The sequence below is a fragment of the Azolla caroliniana genome, unplaced genomic scaffold (genome assembly GCF_043228905.1).
Source record: "Azolla caroliniana isolate FFs.n. ecotype wild unplaced genomic scaffold, voAzoCaro1.0.p SCAF_13, whole genome shotgun sequence".
In the NCBI taxonomy this organism is placed as follows: Eukaryota; Viridiplantae; Streptophyta; class Polypodiopsida; order Salviniales; family Salviniaceae; genus Azolla; species Azolla caroliniana.
Genome location: NW_028230448.1, coordinates 12,595,654 through 12,619,336, shown reverse-complemented (window position 1 = coordinate 12,619,336; position 23,683 = coordinate 12,595,654). Strand labels below are relative to the sequence as shown.

The following is a 23,683-nucleotide window of genomic DNA, read 5'->3' as shown; positions in this document are numbered from 1 at the left end:
TTTCATTCCCTTAATGTCAATTAAGCAGTTCTCAGCATCTATAAGTTCTGTCCACGCATTTTCAGAGGTTTTTACTTCTTCCTCTTCCACGGTATTCCTGTAGCATGCAATGGCATCTGTAATTCTCTTGAGCATGCCTTTACCCCTGCTTATTCTCCATATTCTAGCCTTTTGAGTGCCCACCTCATTGGACAAAAACCTCTCCCACTCCACTAATGCATTCCCTTGGGCATTAAATAACTCAACCCATTTGAAACCTGCTTTTTGGCCTATCATCAGCCCATCCATATCTCTAATCAATGGGTTCCATACAATTGGCATGTACATCCGCACATATGCATCATTTCTCCACCTACATGTGATCCCCTTTCTGATTTCTTGTCATGCTTTCATAATTCCAATAGCACAACGACTCTGCATACTTCCCCAATATTTGGGTCTCATTTCTGGCACAAAGCCCCAAAATGGGTTGCTTGGCCAACGTCCACCTTGTCTCGGCAACAACCATATATATATAAACATGTATGACTAACTATATATAACGGCAACCTAAAGTAATCACTTAACCCATTAAATGGAACCTCTCGTTGGATTACCATAGATCCTCCTTATAAGGCTGTGGTACCATTGAGATCAACCTTCTCATGTTCAATGATGGAAGTTAGAGCTCCTCAAATCTCTTGCACTTCATGTATTTTGGAACCCCCTTCGCATGTTCTGGTATTGTGTCATATAGCCATTTATGTGCATGTTTTACCACTGAGGAGAGTTGTTCAAAATTGTCAGAGAATGGTGTTGGCTGAAATTGTACCTTGAATCTTATTAGAAAATTAAATCTTTGGCTTATATATGGAAATTGTTTGCTTGTTTACCTTATTTCCACCTCTTCAAGCAATATTGTAGTCCATTACTTTTATAACTTCACTCTTTGTTCATCATCTAGTTCCTCCACTCCTATTGAGTATGAACTACAATACTTTCTATGATCCCCCAAATCTCTAGAATTTTCATTTTACATCAACGATGTTCTCATTTTTAGACTCCTAACCAAAACTCTCTTGTTTGGCCGTCTTGACCATACTCTCGTTGATCATTTGAGAACCTTGATTGCCCATGTTGACTATTATGCTTTGATCCCTTTGGGTTGTAACATAACTTGTTAGTGTTTTAAATTCTAGATGACTTTGACTTCAAATATCCATGGTTGCCCAATCATGATGAGGTATGTCACCACCCATACAAGAATTATATGAAAATGGACTTGCAAATTTTAACATGTTAGAATTAGAGAATACCCTAATGTGTCAACTTTTGTTGTCTAATAAGTTGATTGGCATTGACAAGCCTCAATAACTTATTATTGTTGCCCACTTCACTCGGTCTCCAAATTCAATCTTTCTTCCTGATCATCTTCATGTCTTACATTATGAGAGTGATTCTATGCAATACCTTGTTTCTACAAATCCATGTTTTATGGGGTTTCATTGTCTACAAATTTCCCTTCTTTGTTAATTAGGCACCACTTCACTACTCTCATAAGTTCCCTTTGCCTCCTATTTCTTTGTATGTTGTTGGCCATTTAAGGTCATCAAGTACAATAAGAATTACTTGTGGACGGCCTCAAGTGAGGTGCAAAATCCATGGATCTCAATTAAATGAAGGATCCATGACTAGCCATTGTCTTACACAAGACGGGCTTGGGAAGGATAGTCGTTTCTTTTCCATCTATTTTGTAGTTTGTAGCTAATATGCTTTTTTAAAACTAATGGACGGATCTTTTGTTTTGGAAAAAAAGAAGAAGTGAGGTGCAAAATCCCATTTGGACCTTAGAACAATGGAAAGTTGATTATTGGCAAAGAATGAGGCAATATGCCCCATTTTCATGATAACTATAACATGGTTATTTGAGCTGACATCCTTTTAATGTCACCCATTCTTCATCGGCCTTGCTATTCGGCTATGTTCCTATTTAAACTCCTAAATACTATCCTCATCACATACCATATTATTGATTCCTTCACTCACCCTCTTTGTGAGTCATTTTGTCACTACCTTAAATGGGATGATGTCAACATTTTCATATTTAGAGAAACCCATCATATGTGCATTTTCTCTTGCAATAAGGGTCTCAAATGGACACAAGCGGCAACATTAGCTTGTAAGTTGGATAGTATGTATACTTTGTAGGGAATCTGGGCCTATAGGCTTGTCTCTTTGTTAAAACAAGTGTGACCAACTAATCTTGGATTTCATCCCATAAAGAAAATTTTGTTGCATGTAGGTTTGCTAACATTGCTCAATTTTCATGAGGAAGATAATTGCAACTTTTTCAAGAGCTATTTTATCTTTGAGGGCCATGAATGTTTTCTATAATTTACCATTTAACCTTAATATATGTTTGGAAAATGTCAATTGAGTAGTTCTTGGGTGTTCAATGTGTTGATGATGAGTACATTTGTGGTATTGTACAATGGTTTGTGCCAGATTAGTAATGCTTATTGATCTTGGTGCAAGTGTTTGTGGTTGCAATGAAAATGTACGACCTTGGGTTCCTAGTTGCAAGGAAGGTCGATATGAGGGCAAACAAACTCCAAGGAGCCCTCAATTAAATGAGTTAATTACTCCTCATTATCCTTGTTTAGCTCAACCTAAAATATATCACACATTCACAACTTTGTTGGTGTTCTCTGACCCTAACATAAAGCTACACAATGACCCCTTTCAAGATACATGTCTAAGACCGAAGCTATAGTTGTGTTAGAAACCACTGCTGGGCATTTTCGAGGACCAATACTTGCACATCAAGAGTCTAAGACCATTGTGTAGACATGAAGAGCACCTTTTTTTCGCTTCAGAAAAGATATGAGTGTTTTATGAAATTTTTTGTGCCATAATTGTAAGTTTAAAACCCAATGTTAAATTCAAATGTGCCTGAATACAATGTCCACTCTAGGTGAAGCATATTAGTCAAACCTAAGCATATTCAAAACCTATAATTTTAGGAACTCTTTTTTTTCCAAAAAATAATATACTCCATTGGTTAAAATGTCCTTCTATACATAACTTTAGTCCCCTTCTCGGGTTGTCCTTGCCTAAATTATCCTATCATTCTCAACTACTATATACCCTGTGTTGGTTGTACAAAAGCTTGCCACCATATGTCTACTTACATCTAGGCAACATCACATATTTATCTTACACTTTCGCATATGTCTCTGGCCATTGTATACCTTGCTATATCTATTTACTTGTTATCCACCCATTTTCCATACACATCATCTGCATTCAATAGCCCACATGTCTGTTCTCTATGTATCTCATCTCATTCACGCCCCTCTTTCAACTAACGGGAGGGGGGAACAACCATCTGTGTACTACATACTGCCATTGTATATCCATTCCATTTTTTGCAGCCATCGGTGTAGTACACCAACGTTTTCTGAAATTCAACCTCAATGTAGTTATTGGTGTGTGCCATATTAGCTTAATGGATTCAACTAGAGGCCGTTTGTTTGCTGAAAATACCTTGGTATATCTTGTCCTCCATATGCACCCTACGACAAATGGGTGTAAGCAACATCCATAGATCTCCAAAATTCTGCTTTTGTGCAATAACTATAAGTACCTTGTTATCAATTATCAGCAAAATAGTTCCATTCTCCCCTTTGTACGTTAGTTTGCATGTGCTATCATATTTCTCCACATCATCACCAAGATAGTTCCAACAAACATATCCCCATTTGAAGGTAAATGAGCTAGAGGCATGGCATAGCAATCGTAATGCACTTCCCCATGCAATCGCTGCCTCGCGAAACCCTATAGTTTTAAGAACTTTTGGGTTGTGAAACTTTTGAAGGATTTTTAGAACAAATAGGATAAGTTTGTTCTCACATGATGTAAAAATAGCAAAGCATTGTGGTTTATAACTTTCAAGTTGTGGGTTCAAACTCCAAGGGATAGATGTGAGGACAATTGTGCTCAAACCCAATGGGTTGTTCAAGTATCAAAGGAAAAACTTCCAAATAGAAAAAAACTTGGGTGCATTGTGTGGATGAGCAACAAGGTCCATACCCATGATGGATTGTTCAAGTGTTGAAGAGAAATTTTGTTATGGGTTTTTCATGTGGTGACTTGGGTGAATATCCTTAGCTTTATTGTGAGTCAATTTTGGAGGATCCTAATTGTCACATCTGGTAAATTATCCTTGTTTATTGGAATCTGGATAGATTGATATGTGGCTGGTTTTTGGGATAAATTTTGGATTGCGGGTGTATCATGTGAGCATTCAAGTGTGAATTTCTTGGAAAATAAATGTTTATGAAATTTAACAATATGTAATACTTTGAATCTCTAAAGAATATGGACATATGTAAAGTTTCTTATGTGATGCATAAAGGCAATGGTTTCTCATTATGCTTCAGCATGTAATGTCTTGTTTCATATCAAATTTTTGGATGGTTTGACTAATATGGTTGACCTGACCATAGCATACTCATGGTTTGATTAACAAAGGCTAAGATATTCACCCAAGTCACCACACGAAAAACCCACAACAAAATTTCCCTTCAACATTAGAACAATCCATCATGGGTATGAACCTTGTTGCTCATCCATATGATGTAGCCATTGAAGCTTGAACAAAAGTTTTTTTCTATCAAGAAATTTTTCCTTTGATACTTGAACAACCCATTGCATTTGAGCACAATTGTCCTCATATCCTTCCCTTGGAGATTGAACCCACAACTTGAAAGTTATGAACCACAATAATTTGCTATTTTTACATCATGTGGAGGACAAACTTATCCTAACATCATGTGGAGGACAAACTTATCCTATTTGTTCTAGAATTCTGTCACAACCCAAGAATTCCTAAAATTATAGCTTTACATAATTTCCACAACCCTAGGGTTACCATTCTTGGCCTTACTTAGATGTTAATAATGTTGTGGCATGATACCTGCGTATGCTCGACAAACAAAACTTCATGACATAAAAGGCTTGCACTAGTGAAAATTATGACTTGGAGAAGTTAATTAATAGTGTCACATTTGTTTGGATCTTACTAACTACTACTAACCACTCTAGACCATATTAAAATTTATCTTTTTCTGTACTAGTATCCATTGTTTTTCCTTACTACATGTGCATATCTATTTTCACAAAAATGCAACATATAATTATCAAGCATGAGAATAGTCCCGAAGAAATCTTATTTGCAAATGCAACCCAAACCTTTTTCTTCCAAATATAGCTCAATATCCATTGGTTACATAAACTTTGTCATCTTTCCACTTGAGCATGTAAAGAAATTATAGCGTGAATGCTTTTTAAATGGAGTTGTCCACCTTGATATTTATTAATGAAGGCTAGAGCTCTAGCAAGAAAGCAATAAGTTATGGGAAGTTTTCATGGCAAAATGTTTACAAAGTGCACAAGCCATATTTACGTCACACATCACATGAAGCATGGATGAGAGATAGTGCACGATTTTCTATATGAACTCGCCATTTAGTAGTTGTCCAAACAAGTCATTTAGTGTTCAACATGTTACCATTTGAAAGCCTTTTAAAACTAAATTAAAATACGGGGGGAGCTAACACCAGCCTCGAAGGAAACTTCAAACATTTATTCACTTTTTATCTCTTAGAATAACATCTTTTCAACACCTTCCAAAAACTATTTCACCACTCCAATACCATTGTCCAAGGCACTTTTTTGGTATCACTCAACCAAGTCCTCCACCTAGTTCCACTTTAAAATGGGTTTCCAAATTTTAGCTTCGATTCATGGCCATAAATTCTGATGTTATATAGAGTAAAATATTTGGAAGTTATCACCACTAACTTACCCTATATTAAACGCATCTAGTACAACCCAATGGGTACTGTTTCATGTAAATCCAAGCTGATGCTCAAGGCTATCACAAGGTGACCCATTATTTATTTATCACTGACTTCTAGTGAGGGACTCTCACACACTCTATCCATTATTCATTTATCACCTTTCATGTTCTCCCTATAGCTCCATCCTTCCAAATTTTTGTAACTCTTACACACCCATCCTTCTCTTCTAGCTCTATGCCTATCTAGTTCATTTATATCTTAAGCTACATTGGTTGATTGTTTAACAAAGGGTGTTGCCCATAAAATTCTAGCTTGAAATCCTTGGTTAAGACAACATAAACATGTTCCCATAGTAAATTTGCGGAATCATCCATTAACATTGATGTTGTTAGTGCCTTCACAAGGAGTGATGCCCTAATGCATGAAACTAGCAAAGCTATATTGTAAATTCTTATGAGCTCTCTATGTTCCCTCTTAGTATTCATATCATTCTCATAAGAAGCTATCAATCCTAAACCTACTAATAAACCATTTCTATTTAAATTTGAATTTTGGATGTGAGTTCATAAGTGGCTCTTGTTAGTTGTAGTGAGTGATGGCATCAATTGTATCTTCGACTTCAATTAACAAGGTTTATAAGATAAGCATCATTATAGCCATTCTTTTGCATTTGATGCTAAATCTTGAAATGGAGGAGGTGGTGAAAGGCGTAAGCGCACATAACCGCAAGGGGCGCAACAACATTAACACCATTACTAACAAGGGATATAATTTTAATAGCATGAAGAAGGAACACAAAAGGCATAGAACAAAGCATAGAAAAGGCCAAGGACAAATGAGTGGTGATAGTTATCCTTCTCATTCATCCTCTTCGTATAGCAAGATATTTGATGTGTTGTCATATGGAGCAGTTGGAGATGGCCAAGCTGATGACACAAAGGCAAGTAAAGCATATGTACATAAGTTGGTTTAGGTCTAAGTTTTTTAGCAATGTTTTAAATGAGAGAGGAGTGATAATAGAAAGAGAACTATATGTTAGTTTAGTTTTAATATTTTGACTAGTATTTTTCTTCTCCTTTTGAATCTTCCAAAAGTTACTATAAATTGTTGTATTTCAGGCATTTGTTGCGGCTTGGCAAGAGGCATGTCAAGTGGAAGGGTCCATTTTCGAAGTCCCTCAGTATTTCACGTTTGTTATCCGCCCCATCGTCTTATCCGGGCCTTGTGCTAACAACATGATCTTTCAAGTATAATACTACTTATCATTTATGTATCACGTGAATGCAATTTTCCCCATGTGGGGATGAGCTCATTTTATATTTCAAATGTTTTTCGTAATTGGATTGTGATAAGCATCATATGATTTTACTATGCATTTTCCCACCATTGTGATAGTAGAGATCTCACTTTTCCTTGATGTTTCCCCACGTCCTGTTGATGATATCTAGCTATGCATGATGGGGTTAGACTGGGCCCTATCCATCCCCTACCTATCTATGCATGGTGGGGTTAGACTAGGCCAAAGTCATAATAGGCAAATACCCCCATGTGTGGAGGATCCAACTTTTTTGAACTTTTGGTGCATTCTCCCCAATTTGGGGACAATATCCCCTTCACGTTTCCTTGTTGTGCCCCTACATTGATTAGAGTTCCACAATATGAGCATTCTATGGGGGGGGGGGGGGGGTTAGGTCTAAATACCAAATTAGAGATCATAATTCGTCGATGTGGGCTAGAGGCCACTTTCCCGCACATGTTTGTCTATAGTGCTTAATGTCACTAGGGATTCAAGTGTAGCCAAGGTGGAGCAAGTAGTGTATAAGGTGGGGAAATTCAGAATTAGAGCAAGTCCGAAAGAAATATTGGGTGTGAGAATGTTTGCAGGCTCAATTATTTTGCTATTGGCTTCAAACATACAAAGGGTCTTTTGGTCATAACGAGTTGAATATGTAAAGTGAGAGGACCAAATTTCATGGGATTGTGATAAGGGGGGAGAAGATAGAGAGAGGGAGTGTGTGTCACGTGATGATAGAGAAAGAGATGTCTTCACGTGATAAGAGAGAGAGAGAGAGATAGTGCTCACGGGGAGAGAGGGATGGTTTTTATATGTTTTTTTTTTAAAACAAAGACAAAATTCTGATTCTGATTCCGATAATGACATATTTTGTAAATAGAAAAAAGATCCTTCAAACATTTGTCGTGTACTTTTGGGCTTTTGCCTTTTGCTTTTTGCTTTGTTGTAAAAGTTAAAATTGTTTCCCTTTCTTTTTTGGGGTGTTTGTTTTTTTGTGTCTAGAGTTTGATTTTCACTATAGTTCCTAGACACTTGTTTTTACGGCTTACGCTAAAACTTGGGGTCTTCGATTATCTCAAAACATTGTCACCAGATCGAAGGTGATGTGGTTGCCCCAGATAATCCAACTAAATGGGGGAGCCTTTACTCGAAAGGCCTTCTAGAATGGATTAATTTCTCGAAGCTTCACAACGTGCTCATCACTGGCACCGGCACAATCGATGGGAATGGCGCTGCTTGGTGGTCCGCCTCCATAGCCTCCAAGGTAATAATAATAATAATATAACATATATGTAGTATATCCCTCGAATGGTGTAGAGATTCCCCTATGCGTGAAAGCACATTCTTTCCCTCTCACGTTATTAATGAGGTTTAACATTATGAGTTTCTTGCGAGTAAGTCTCCACCTTACCTTGCTACATGTGACGGGGTGTGTGCAAGAACATGGAAAAACTCTAATTAAAATTTATATTTGTTTCATTCTCCATTCATTTCTAAAAGCTCAATTTTTTGGCTTCTTGCCAGGGCAAAAAGTACCCCACCCGTCCCACTGTAAGTTCCATTTTTGTGCCCCATTAATGTTTATTTATTTATTACCCAAACTGTTGTAGTTTGTTTCTAAACAATCTGGTTAATTGTTGCTTAGGCCGTTCGATTCTATGGGAGTAATAATATCACAGTACAAAATATCCGAATCCTAAATAGCCCACAAACCCACTTGAAGTTCGATAGTTGTGTGGGTGTCACCGTGCGCAATATCAGCGTTAGCTCGCCCGGAAATAGCCCCAACACTGACGGGATCCACCTCCAAAACACACAAAATGTTGAAATCCATAATTCCCACATCTCGAATGGTAAGTGCACAATTTGTTATGTCTCGCTAGATTTAGTAAGTGAGTTGATCAATCTCTCTTTATTACAAGCTTTAATTATCATGCACCCATCAGTAAAAAAAAAAGGTTTCAACTTTTACAAAGTTTGACATGTCAGAAAGTTGAAAAGTGTTTGCATCAAATTGTGATGGTTTGGGTTTGAACTTGGTTAATTGGTTACTTTTACCAAGTATGACATTCCCATTCACACACAATGTTCATGTCTTTTCCGTTCCCTTTTGTCGCGAGCACTAGGTGTTTGCAATTATGACTCCCAAAAGATGCCATTATTATATGTTCACGAAAGATTGTCCTCTGCTTATTGGATCAATATGATGTTTCAACATGTTTCCTTATGTTGTCCTCAAAATGTCTCACAACCCAAAAAGTGTTATTATTGTATATAGCAACCAATGTTTGCCATCATGTTCCTTGTCCTGCACATTAACACAATATTTCAAGTTTGGACTTTTCATTTCCCAGTCTCCAATGAATGTTGATGTTTGTGTGCGACATCATTCTTTTGCATGACCTTTGAGAAATCAATATTTCTCTAGGATGTGAACTGTTCATATGTAATAGATGTGCACATGTTAATCTCAAGGAAATAGGCATTATTTCTTTATACGAAGGCATAAGAATCAATTATGGCTCCCCTTGCTCCATATAGTAGGATTCTAGACACTTCATTATTAATTTCCATTTACCAACTAATTTTGATGTTTGTGCCATTTATCATCTTTTTAACACACTTAGTTTTTAGAACGTGAAACCAATATTATTTGCATATTTCGTGTCATTGTACACAACCTGCTAGAACTATTTACCTCAATAAATATAAAGATAAATGTACTTGTCGAAAATATAGATTGATGATTGATTGAGTCAATAACTTATAAAGCACTCTGTTTTGTTCAAAGATGTAATATGTTATGATATATTTTATAGAATTAATTGACTAGTTCAATTATTCAATAACAAATTGCCACCTATATGAATCGACACATTAATTTTTAACACACCCATTTTTTCTAGGTGATGATTGCATCTCCATTCAAACTGGAAGTTCAAATTTGGATATTCATGACATAGTATGTGATAATGGACATGGCATCAGGTAGCATGACTATGACTAAACATAAATAATTTGCAAGGATGTAATGTTTGATTTCATAGTCAATATGTAGTATAACTAAGAACTCTTCCCATTGTTATGGCCACAGTTTGGGAGGATTAGGTCGTGGGCAAACACAAGCTTGTGTCTCAAATGTCACTGTGCATGATGTGACCATTAAGAACTCACAAAATGGTCTCAGGATCAAGACATGGCAGGTAAAGGGCAAGATGTGCTCTAGTAAAATTAAGGTCTTGGATGCTACAATAAAGAATGAGAATTGATGGCATCCCAAATAATGTTTTTTGTTCCTTGGCAAAACCTCATTAAATTGCATTCAAATATACGTAGATGATTAAGGAGGGGTTTGCCGTATGTGTGACATGAATGTAAATATTTCTTTAACTATTTCATGCTCTTGGGATGGGCCATTGATTAATGACTTTTTTGTAAAGCATGAGAGAAACATATAAACTCATAGTAGAATAAGGATTACTAGATAGCTTCAATCTTTCACTCATAAAATAAGTCATATCATTCATTGGTGCATGATAATAATAGTTGACGCATTTCCATTCTTTTCTTCTCATAGGAATGGATAATAAACATAGTAATGTCATTATGCTTGTGTACGTAAATGAGTTTAAGAAAATGTTAAGGACCGATGAGGGTCCATGATCAAAGAAATAAAAAAGAGGCCATTGATTTTGTCAATTTCTAAAATACTTGAAACTTAATACATGTCTAATAATATAAAGACAAACCAAACATGAATATAGATTGTGTATGTTTTGAGGCTCATTTGTATTTTTGGGATGAAGAAAGTGCAAGCGTGAAAAAGTGAATGTTGATTATACATGCCATAACTACAGCTAAGCCTTTAGGGTTTAGAAATTAAATTTAACATGCATTTATAGGGTTATGATCAACAAAGGCATTTACACGCCACAATGAATGTGTTTTTGCATGGAAACATGTTTTTGAAGAATTTTAACTTCATCCTTGTAGTCATAAAAGTGTTTGGGCTATACTTTCCAAAGATAGATTGGACTTCAATTGTCATTTATCACATGCAATTAATTAAGTTAACAAACAAATTTCCCATAATGATACCTAAAATATCCACTCCCTAGTGATAATCTAAAACACTATTCTTATGGTGTGTTTGTAAATATACTTTGTATGAGCTTTCTATACACATACTCCTACACTATGCAAAATGTGTGTATATAGATGCTTGTGTCACAATTTCTCTTAATTGAAGAGCCAACGATTCAATCCACTTTTTGAAGTGGGTTATATGCATCTCCATAACTTAGAAGCATACATAAAATATAAACAAGAGAGTAATAATAAAATCATTAATAGGCTACAATTGTATACTACTTATGCATGTATGATAATAAATTGAGCACATTTGAATGCAACACGTAAAAGTAGATGCATGCATGTATGCAAGGTGATAATGGACAAAATTGTGGGATGCTTGAAAGACAAGAATGAGGCAAGATGTTTCATTCATGTATAGATGTTGGAGCATTGGGTATATATGAACAACAATTAGAGTTGGTTCAAGATACTTTCACCATATAAAGTACATTAATATAGAGACCAAAACACACATTCTTTGTGATGAAACCTCTCGATGCCATACTTCACTTTTTCATGTTGTAGGCATCTCTTTAGCGTTACACTTTATTAGTTTCACATGTTTTTGATTTATGGTACGCATATACACATGACACATACTACTAGCACCATGTTACACACATTTATTTGTGTAGAATGACTATTGTTTCTATGCCCTATCATACATGTATTCTATGATCTATTATACCTACATATATGTTTAGGAAAACCATAAAAGTTTCACAAAAGGATATAGTGTATTGGAAAATATTCTTTACTATTGATGATGATGACACGAACTTTTATTTTGTCATTGTTTTTATCATGATTGTCATCCTTTTGATGATATTGATTATTCTTGTTATGATTGCGCACGTAGGGTGGGCAAGGAGCAGTCAAGAGCATAACGTACAACAATGTGATGGTGGAGAACATTAGCAATCCCATCATCATTGATCAATTCTATTGTGACTCGGTTGGGAGTGGGCGATGCCGAAACATGAGCTCTGCAGTCCGTGTCACGGGCATTACGTACCGCAACATACATGGGACATACAGCAAGAGTAGTCCCATACACTTTGCTTGTAGTGACACTATGCCTTGTACTGCAATTGTTGTCTCACACGTTGAATTGTTGCCCTTTCGTGGATTTTTTGTTGACCAACCCTTTTGTTGGAACTCGTATGGGTCCTTCTCCATGCCTACCATCCCACCACTCCATGTGTGCCTTCAGTCTGCTTCAGGGTCTAAGAGCTCGTTAGGCACGAAGAACTCAACAACTTCTTCGCCACAAAAAGGCAATGGCATTAAGCAATCCTCTACCTCCTCCCTTGATGATGTTTGTTCTGCCTACTAGTCGTTGATAAGCTCCCTCGAATGTCTCGTATACATACGTGTAAGTCCTCTATACCTCATTTCTCTCTCTTTTGGTAGTGAAACATTTGTTAGTGTAGTTTTGTTGAAAAGGAACCTTGTGCTCCATCTCTTGGTCTCACACTCATTTCGCAAACTTCATCAAAATCAAGGGTCACTCACTTTCCAAGGTAGGAGTCCCCTATTGTACTTCACCCAATGGTAGGGTTGTCCCATGTTAGGAATTATTCTTGTTAGACAAACACATACATACATGTTTCACACGCATACACACCAACATCTTTGAAAGATACACACATACATGTATACACATCGATTAAGCATGTTATCACACATACACACACAAACACATAGAAGCATGGTAATCCTCATAAGACACATGAAACTAGATAGGTGATAACAAACTAGTCCACTAAACTTTACCTAAAGGCTATTCAAATTTCTAGATGTTTGTATTCTAGGTTTTTCTCATTATTGATATGGTAGTTATTTCGATTCAATACATATTTATGCATAGATGGTTTACGAGTACCGAAAATATTGATTACAAGGCTTAATGTTCACTTTTTCTCAGTTGGGTGGTTTCAAATTCATGTAGAGGAACTAAAAAATCTCTTCACTACTCAAATTTGTTTAACATTTAATTATTTGCGCACAGATTTTCTTACAATCATGTAGCTGACACCATTCACTGGGCAACTGCAAGAGACCAAAGATCCCATTCCTAACTTGGAATTTTATAGAAGTCCTGATGTTGAATATATCCTTGAATATTTTTTGATACGGTTGTTGTATTGAGCAAGAGCTGCATGAATCAACATTGTAAAGGTTCATTGCGTACAGTACATATGTTATGATAGGTCCAACTTATGTTTCAACTATGAAGTTGTGTGTAATGTAATTTCCAAAATAAATCATGGTTTATTTCATTTTTATATGGTTTTCTACATTGCATACACATGACCAAAACAACTTTTCTTGATTCAAATTTGTACAAAATATGGTTAGAGAAATAGACGAAAGCATTTGCTTTAGGAAGATGCTAAGTTATCACATGCCATTTCCAAGATTTCCTTCATGCCAAATAAGGAACATGTAGAATTCATCATTTTATAATATCTAGTTTTGTCTTTTTTGTGATGCTCTTTATTACTAGTGGGAAATCTCAAGATGTGCTCTAGGTACAAAATGAAAGCCCACAAAAATACTATTTTAATATGATCGAGGATGCTTCTGATAGAATAGGATGTACAACTACTACAGTTTCAGGTTGGGAAGCTAAGTGTTGGAACTCCTTTTGTTTTGCCTTTGGTTTGCTTGATTTATGGAAGGTGCCATTGTTCTCACGTAAACAGGGGTTCCTGCAGTTTTCTAGATCAAATGGGAATGTGGTTAGTGCTACTTTGTCTCAGGTGGATAGATTTTATGCCAACAATTTCTTCTGGGATGCGGGCAGATCCCTTGGCATTATTCCGGGATCAATGATATCTGACCATGACCCTCTGAAGTTAAATGTTACATTTTATAAGAAGCAATACTCTAAGCAGTGGTGTATTCCTCCTTCCTTGCTATCTGATGATAGCCATTGGATATCAATTGTTTAGATATGTTTAAAATACAACTTGATGGATGATTGTTTGCTTCGTAATATGGTTGATGCCATACTTGATACAAAAAATTTCTTCATGAATATAGTTTCAGTTTCGGTGTATCGCTGCAATTCAGAAATTGCCAATTTGTGTTGTGCTCTCGCAACATTACAAAAATTGTTGGAAAGGTATCCAACTTCATCCACACTACTTTTTGATTTGTGGTAGGTAAAAAGAAGTTTAAAAGAAAAGCAACCGGCACGTTCGACGTTCCTCTTTTATCGCAATCCTGCTCGCTGGTCGCAAAAGCAAGATTGAGTTAATAAGGAATTCTTCAATCAGTTCAAACAAAAATATAAACCTATCTCTATTACCTCCTTGAAACGGCTTGATGGATCATATATATCAGATGTCTCTGAGATGCGAGGATAATTTACAAGCTGTTCATGGTGCCAAGATAATGACGGTTGCCATTTCAACATCATATTCCTCATTGGGGTGAAACACTTTTGTATTCAATGGTAGACATGGAGTGAAAGCATATCTACGAAAGTTGAAGGGAGTACTAATGTGGCAATTTTCTTTATTAGAACAAGTGGAAATTCTTTCCTCGGTGGAGTGTTCGTCTTGCCTATTGGTAATTCAACATGTTCCACTACCCATGTAGTATAGTGTGGTTAGTGTGTGACCATACTCCATTGTCACACGTATTGTAAGTAGTGTTTTACACATACATTTATTAATATAATTGTGTGTTTTCACCGAGAGAGAGAGAGAGAGAGAGAGAGAGAGAGAGAGAGAGAGAGAGAGAGAGAGAGAGAGAGAGAGAGAAGCCCTGTTTTGCATGTGCAAGGAGATAGTGGTTGAGTGTATATCTAGACTCTAGAGAGAGAGAGAGAGAGAGGAGCTATGGGTTGTCTGTGTGAGGGAGTGTGTAATATGTATATTAGATATCTAGAATTTTGTAGAGGGAGAAGATTTGTCAGTTCTCGTGAGAGAGAGAGAGAGAGTGTGTGTGTCAGACGTCACTTCTATTCACAAAGAATTATGAATATCAAAAATTAAAGAAACCCAAAAAAAGTCAAAAAGAAGAAGAAGAAGCCAAACGAATATCGCGTATCATACGCGTACGTTTGCAAACGTTCGCGTACATCCAGTAAATTGGACGTACGCGAATATTAGGAACTATGCTATGGAGTATAGTTATGTCACGCTCTTGGTGGAAAAAGTGCTTAGCAAGAATTTGACATGTTGCTTTGCCATTAAAGAAATCTTATTCCTATGGTGTTTCTTACTTGGGGTTTTATCAATTAAGATATTAAATCTCCAAGTTAAGATATTTAATCTCCAACGATTCACGTTACCACAAGACACAAAAATTGTTCACAAGCAATTAACCCTCTTGCTTTGGAATAGGCATACTACTAAGGTCTTCTTGGAACGGGTAAAACAATTCTCTCTACTTGTTTCCCAAGACATGGTTGTGGAAAGAACTTTTCAATAGTTGGCGTTGGTCCTTGACAAACCTCATATTACATCCAAATTTTCAATTGGGTAAATTTGGGGGATAATGAATTGTATGGATATTACACAATATCAAGTTTTCTCACAACTATTAATAAATATAATTTAATACATTAGAAAACTAGATTATATAATTGTATCAACTCTATATTATGTACATGGCTTTTCTCTAACTAACTTTAATCTTGAATATCTTCTAGCATGTTATATCACGTCTTGAGTGAAGTTCTTCATCAACAAAGTCGTTGCTCTTTCTCTCTCTCTTGGGAGTCACTTTTAGTGCTCATTCAGGTAAATTCTCGAGACCCAGGCAACCAAAGATAGGCTAACGAGAGGGTATACATCCCTCTCACTCTTAGAGAGACAATGCCATCAGGCATACTTCCAAGAACCACAGACTAAGGATGGCTCTTCAACTCATTAGTGATCCCTTCCCTCATGTATGCATAAGTAGTATGGGCTCTAGGTCTACCATCTTTCATGTGGACGCAATTAGAGAGACCTTTGGTGATGATGCTATCACGTCAACTCCGAAGCAAATTGATAGTACCACATGACATTATTAGAGAAGAGTTCAGTTTGCCCCCGATGTTAGTAGAAGCACTTTTCCAAGCGGCAGTTTTTATTCATCAGATATATAGCCAACCACAAGATAGGATCTCCCGTCGAGCCTTTGAGGCATCCCGATCCCTATATGCGTTTGGAGACACTAGCTCTTGGTATAACACTACAGTGAGTTGGTTACTTGCAAATGACATAGACATTAATAACCTACCTCCCCTTAAGTACAACCATGGGACTGATCAAACTTTAATATCTCATGAAGACCGTAATAAAGTAATACGCCAAAAAATATGGCAAATTTACACTAGATATACATGGATCACCCCACAAGAGCCACTCCCATCTAAAATGTTGTACTATAAGGAACACTTCTTGCACTTCTCTAAGTTAGGTTTTATTACACGACCAAGATATCGAGATACTTTCTTATCAAATGCACTAAGGGTGGCCATTGGACAACTTAGGATATCATCTCACCAACTTGAGTTTGAGAATGGTCGGGCTAATAGAGTCCCTATAGAGGAAAGGCTATGTAGATTATGTCACATAGAGTTAGAGAATGAGTATCACTTTATATGCAAGTGTCCAACCTATGCTGAGAGAAGGGTGGAATACCAAGACATATTAGGACCCTCTCCCACCCTCTCCAAACTATTAGATACCCTGGATATAAAGAGACTAGGTAGGTATATCTTAGAGCTAAAACAACATAGGGAGAATAAGCTACAAAGTGTTAACCATAACCCTTTTAATATTCATCAACATGTAAGTAGTGTAATTTTTCAGGAACAAGGGGAGACGATGAATGTAGATACAGTTACGCCACTCGGCCTCTCTCTTGAGGAAATAGAAATGCAAAGAACAACCAAACGCCCTCGGATGTTGGGCTTCAAAACAACTCGACATGGAGTAGAAACGATTAAGAAGATACGGGAACGTGAGCTACGCCAACTAGAAGTTATGGTTGGGGTACCTTCTACATTGGGACCATGGGGGGCCACATCCACATCGAACCCTTTGAACTCCCACTTCTTTTCAAGAGACTTGGATGGAAATGAAACTAGGCCTAGTATAAAGTCATTTCATTGTAGAATATGTTTGTTATTTTACTAGAACTATTTAGCTTAAGCTTTGTTTTTATTTGATTTTATTTTTACTTTCGATGAATGGGCAAATATCCCATTTTGTTGTCTCATGGGCCAATTTTGGCCTTAGAAGACATTAATATAGGCACTTCTCAACCAAATATTGGGTGAATGATAATGTTCCACTTCTTGGTTTTATTTGACCTTTGTGGATAGTAATAAGATCTATATATCTATCCCTAAATCATGCAACATGCTATAATATAAAATATATACTGATATTAACAATGATTCCATCAATGCTACCACGAACATGAAATATATTGTCTTAGTCTATTGACTCATAACTTAATGCAAATGAGCATAATGTAATAATACTAAAACAAATTGCTAGCCAAAGTGGATAATGCATTGGCTCTAATATTAATATGCCAAGATTGCAATGAAGAGAAAATGGTATTTTTCACTTAACTTACTTCCACATTTGGGATGTGTTTCTTGTTGATAATGAGTTCCACATTATTTCCCACTTGTATTACTTTGTCATTTTATGATCAAGTTAGGCCTCTCTTTTCTACACATGACCTCACTAAATGGTTAGCTAGATATAGGTATTCCATGGAGGCACGACACATTTCTTGGATCAATTTGGAATGTTGTGTTCACATGCCCGATAAATTTGCCGGAAATATGCATTTTGCATCATTATAATATTTATCATTCCTATTCTTAAACATAACTAAATTTTTTTCCACTACTTGCATAAAAGTTGGTTACCTATACATAAGTTGGGAGGGGAGTCATGACACATTTCTTTGAATGGTTTGGAATGTAGTGTTCACATGCCCGATTATTTTACTCGACAGATGCATTTTTTACAATTGGAATATCATTGCTACTATTAAACATACTGAAATATTTTCCTAGACTTCCATAATAGTTGCAACGATAAGTGCTTGGTTGATGAGAGGTTGGTTGATGAGATGCACCTTTCCCATTCCTAGTTGTATCCAAAGAATCAACCACATAGCCAAACTTGCATGTGCAGACGACTAAATGAGTGGGGGTGGTTCCCTACGTTATGTGTATCTAATCTACCTAGTTCGTTCAATGAACGATATCTTTTATATTCCTTGTTCTATACGTGTTTTACGTAAGTAAGGGTGCCACTAGGGGCCCATATTTGCAAAGTAGGCCTTGAAAGCACAAGACATAGCAGGGTTTACATAGATTGAACTCCTCAAGCGTGTGCCCTGGACAATTTCGCCGAGGGTGAAGATATTGGAACGGGAATCTGCAAGTAAGTAGCACCAGTGATCCAGGAAACGGTCCCCACAATCACGTGAGACGGGTTGACACTACACTGGAGCTGCCATAGGCAATGTTTTACCTCATGAAACAAATTTACCGATGTTTTGTTTTGTTGGTGTCGGTTACTTCCAAATCGAATCCGAGAGAATGGAAACAAGATAACATGATCACCCCAAATATATAAGACAAATGTTTTACGAGCCCGAGCCCTTGGGCCCGAGTTCGTTATGGCGTGCCAATGAAAGGCTTGTTTTCGATATGAAATGAGAACTTAAAAAGTCTCCCCCCCCCCCCCCCCCCCCCCCCCACATACATACACCTCCTTTGTATAGGTAGGTAGTTCTTAACAAAACATAAGCTATAGCCATCTATTTAGCTATATATCTATATATGTATAGCTATAGCTATATATAGAGTAGGTTGTATGGAATTTAGCGGTGCGTTTTGTGTATCGTTTCGTGCGTTTTGAAATTGGAATCGAATCGAATCGAATCGGAAAGGAAATTTGGCGATGGCTATGGCGTGCTATCGGATGATTGTGAGGATTTGTGAGAAGAATCGCCCCAGCCTGAGTATGACGGTCAGGTAATCCAAAATTGACTGATTTTTAATCCCATTCAGCAGAGCCTTAACATATCCAAGAAGCTTCTCTCTCTGTCTCTCTTCCAATAATCATGAACCTCTGTTCATGCTTTTGTTGAAACTTTGAAAATCGTCTATAATTGAACTAATTAGATGGTCGATGGCACTAATTAGGCGGGTTTCCTTTTTGAAAACAAATCCGATAAAATAAGATACAGTTAAATTAATTAACACTGGAAAGGCACAAAATTCTAAGGATACCAGAATGACTAGGCCTCATTGGGGCGGGTCGGTCATCGAGAGAATACATCTCTAACATGTTTTACCTCCTCATCAATGGGAAACAACAAATGTATCTAAATTATGTAACTAGATTTGGCTAAGAGAGAAACATATAAAAACTGAATCCCGATTGATGTAGGAGCGAAGATTCGGAATACCTATACAGAAACCCGGTTGATGTAGGAAACAAGATTCGGAATACCGATTCGTCTTCATAGTTTTATGTCAGTAATTTAATAGTCTATACATCCTGAGTTTTTGTAGAGCTTAGCAACCTAACTTGACATATATGTGTTAGGTACCTTAGTTTGATCTGTACTTCTTTATAAAGGTGTTGTGTCACGGAGCTCCTTCATTGATCATATACTCATCCCTAGCGATCCTTACTATGATTTGATCTAACACGATATTTAGTTTATGAAGTGTCATTATAAAGATGTTGTGTCATGTAGCTCCTTGATTGATTATATACTCATCCCTAACGTGATCGGTATTATGATTTGATCTAACATGATATTTAGTTTAGTTTCTCATTGGTAGGCTCGCTATTGGATTCTCCATACTCTGAAGTTTGCCTAGCTCATTTCTATTGTTATTCGTTTTGTTTTATGTGGTGACAAGTTGATGGATACTTGGTAGCACTTTGTAGAATTCAAAAGTATGCAAGTGATGCCACCAAAGATGCATCTGATGATCAAGAACAAAGTAGTGGAGGAGCTAGTAAAGGTAAACCTAAGACATGGTGGAGACCAGATCCATCGACCGGGGTATGGGTCCCGGGTGGAGACAAAGAAGAAGGTAATGTGAAAACGGGCAATGAAGAGGTAACTGTGAGGCGGAGAACCATCGCTTCTGCGTCCTTGGAAGAGCGTGCATGGTGGAGTTCCATGGAGGAGATTCCAGATAGACATTACAATTGAGTAATGTCATGGGTGACATCTTTTTAGAGTCTTTGAGAAGTTAAATATCTAAGCAAACTCCTTATATATGTTAAGTTGCGAACTTCATGTGGTTCAAAGGAAAGACATACAATAGATTTGATTTTGAATTCCTTGGGAGAATACTACTAGACCTTGAGTGTGTTATTAAGTGACACATACAAAAAACTAGACTAGTGCATCTCCACATGAAATTGTACTCAAGGTTTTGTGATCACAATCTATATGTTTCTTCCTAGTAAGAACACCACATGAATTAGTGTCGTTAATAGTTTCTCACTTGAAATGTACATGCCTTAGAGAGTAGTCACGCATGTCCACATGTGTAATTAACACTTGATGATTAAATTATTTTAATGTTGCTTTTCATCAAAGTAGTTTTTTAGTATTGGAAGGGAAATCAGTGTATGTTGTTTTGTTGAAATCGTAGTGTCAAGTAAAAAACTAAAAAGAAGAGATGCATATGAAAATCTGAAGCTTAATAGCCATTGGGTTATGTTTGGCACAATAATATTGCAATATTTAATTTTACAATGAAATCGTGTGAGATTTATGTAATGTATTTGCATGCTTTGAGATGCTTTTACAAAGTAAGGAATTTTGAGGTTTAGGTATGAGTAGACACATGAAAAACTCCATCGTATGATAATGTTGGCAATCAAATGGTTTAGAATATGGTAATTGATGAATGTATTTTGAAGGCAATGGTTTTGATAGCATACACCAATATGCATTTTTTTATGACAATGATTTTGTATTGAATATAGATCAATCACTTGTGGTAAACATAATGCTCATTTTTTTATATTAACAAAAGTTTGTTGAAATTTAGAGAGGGTTAATGCTCTTTTATATATACATATTATAAGGAAGTGAATGCTATACAAGTGAAAATTAAGTACGCTTAAGCTTGTTTTGAGTTTCAGTTGATATTTTCACAATAAGAAACACACTTTGTTAATATGAAAACTCTCCCTACATATTAAACTAGTTAGGTTATGACCTAGATCATATAACATGTGAAAAATGGAGGGAAATTTTGTGTCATGTATTCAATGTGTCTTATCTTCAGAAAACAAGAAGTTAAGCTGAAACTTATCTTAATTTTGTAATCATTTTTTTGTTGATGGCAATTTCAATATTTCAATGTCTTAATGCAATGAATGTTGATATAATTTATTGTTGTGGTTGCATAATGTGTATTCTAAATCTAGTTCAGTTCTCTTTGTGTATTCTAAATCCAGTTTAGTTCTCTTTTGTATAGAGAATCTTTAGAACACTATTCTTATCAAGGGCTTGAAACATTGAATCATATTGCTCAAAATATAATTGTGGAATGCTCATCTTATCGCATCATGAAAATACAATGATGTCTTGCAATCTTTACATCAAGATTTGAAAACCTAGCTTTTCGTAGGTTCTATCAAACTTAAGTTAGTTTAACATAATAGTGATGTTTATTCCTCCTCAATGTATATATTCACATCAAGAGAACATAAGACAATTTCCCGAAGTTATGCATTGCCATTGCTTACACATGTGAATGTAGTCAGAATGAATACTACGTAGACATTATTGCATGCATATGCGATTTCAATTACAGTAAATGGTGCATGGATATAAATTGAACATTCAAAGGCAATCCATTAAATGGCGCAAGAACTTTAGCTACACGCGTGACCTAATTTAAATAGGTTTCGAATCTCTCCATAGTTTCTTTCTTTACCAACTAATCACATTGGACAAAGATAATTGTTTGGGAGCTTATTTCCTAGATGTCGAGATAGTGATTGAGATGTAGGTGAACATCACAGAAGTGATGAAAGAATATGCAAAATAATATGTGAGGACATGTCGAGCTATGCACAACAAACAACACAGTGTTGGGAAATCAGTCCCTCTGGATGGGATCCAGTGATGAATGAAGAGGACCCGGTGAGAAACGGAAGAGATCCGGAAACCGGAGGAGACCCGGTGAGAACCGAAAGAGATACATATCTGTAAATATGTTTCTGAGTAAGCCCATTGAGGCTATATATATGTGTAAATAGCCCTAAGTTCATATAAGTATAAATATGACTTAGGGCAATCATTGTAGGATGTTAAGGTTGTAGTCGTTATTGTTGTTGTAACTATTATATAGAGAGAGTGACAAAGAGTGAGAGGGAGAGAGATACAGAGCGATACTTTGTTGTAACCGCCGCCTATCGAAGAAACCGAGTTCGAGGTCGTTGCCTACGAGTCTCTGTTTGTACCCCTTCTCTTCATAGTGATAGTTCGGAGTCTGTGGGCTCCCATGGTTTTTCCCATTTAGGGTTTTCCACATAAACATCCAGTGTACCCTTTTTGTGTGTACATCTATTCCCATTCTTGTGTTGCACTCTTATCGAAGTGATTCAAGACTCGGTTGTGGCCGAGTAGTATTCCACGCTATTCCTCACAATCTGGTATCAGAGGGAACAACACAGGAAATGGAAGAATCGTTCGGCAACATGTTCAAGCCCACCGGCTCCAACTACTCAGTGTGGAAGTCGAAGATGAGGGATATGCTGGCGGTCAAAGATCTTTGGTTGCCGGTTCAGTTCAGGGACAAGAGACCAGATAAGATCGACGCCACAATGTGGGAGGTGATGCATATGAAGACGACGACATACATCCGATGCTTCATCGACATGAGCCTGTACAACAACTTCAATGAAGAAAGTAAGGCCCATGAATTCTGGGAGAAGATCGACTGTTAATCAGGTTTCAGTATTCCGGAAGCTAGTGAGACTCTGGTACCAAGATGGCTCCAGTATGGCGGAGCACATGAATGCCTTCTAGGGGCTAATACATCAAGCAACCTCGTTGGAAGTACCTCTCGCCGATGAGGTACTTGCATTTCTCCTGCTCGGTTCCCTCCCAGATAGCTAGGAGACGTTAGTTGTCACGTTGGGCAACGCCGGGCCGGAAGGAAAACAACTATCCCTAGCAAGAGTCAAGTCGAGCTTGCTAGATGAGGAGGCGTGTCGGAAAGACAAGGAGGTGATCTCCGACGCCAAAGCCCTCCTTACCGAATCGGAATGCGGAAGACAAAGGAGTCAGAGTTCTTAGAACCAGGAAAAGTTGGGGACACGATCAAAGTCAAGGGGGAGGCCCACTTGCTTCTATTGCGGCAAGCCGGGGCACTTCCAGAAGAAGTATT

At 37.0% G+C, this 23,683-nt stretch overlaps 1 protein-coding gene across 1 annotated transcript; it reads left to right on the top strand.

Annotated features, from left to right (window-relative positions):
• The first annotated feature begins 5,820 nt into the window (after positions 1–5,820).
• Positions 5,821–13,551, top strand: LOC147856148 (polygalacturonase At1g48100-like). Its single transcript, XM_087329177.1, has 9 exons — positions 5,821–6,783; positions 6,962–7,090; positions 8,231–8,401; positions 8,662–8,688; positions 8,783–8,990; positions 10,044–10,125; positions 10,232–10,340; positions 12,131–12,646; positions 13,283–13,551. Exons 1-8 carry the CDS (start codon positions 6,439–6,441, stop codon positions 12,605–12,607), a joined length of 1,548 nt encoding a protein of 515 aa, XP_087185303.1. The 5' UTR covers positions 5,821–6,438; the 3' UTR covers positions 12,608–12,646; positions 13,283–13,551.
• The last annotated feature ends 10,132 nt before the right edge of the window (positions 13,552–23,683 follow it).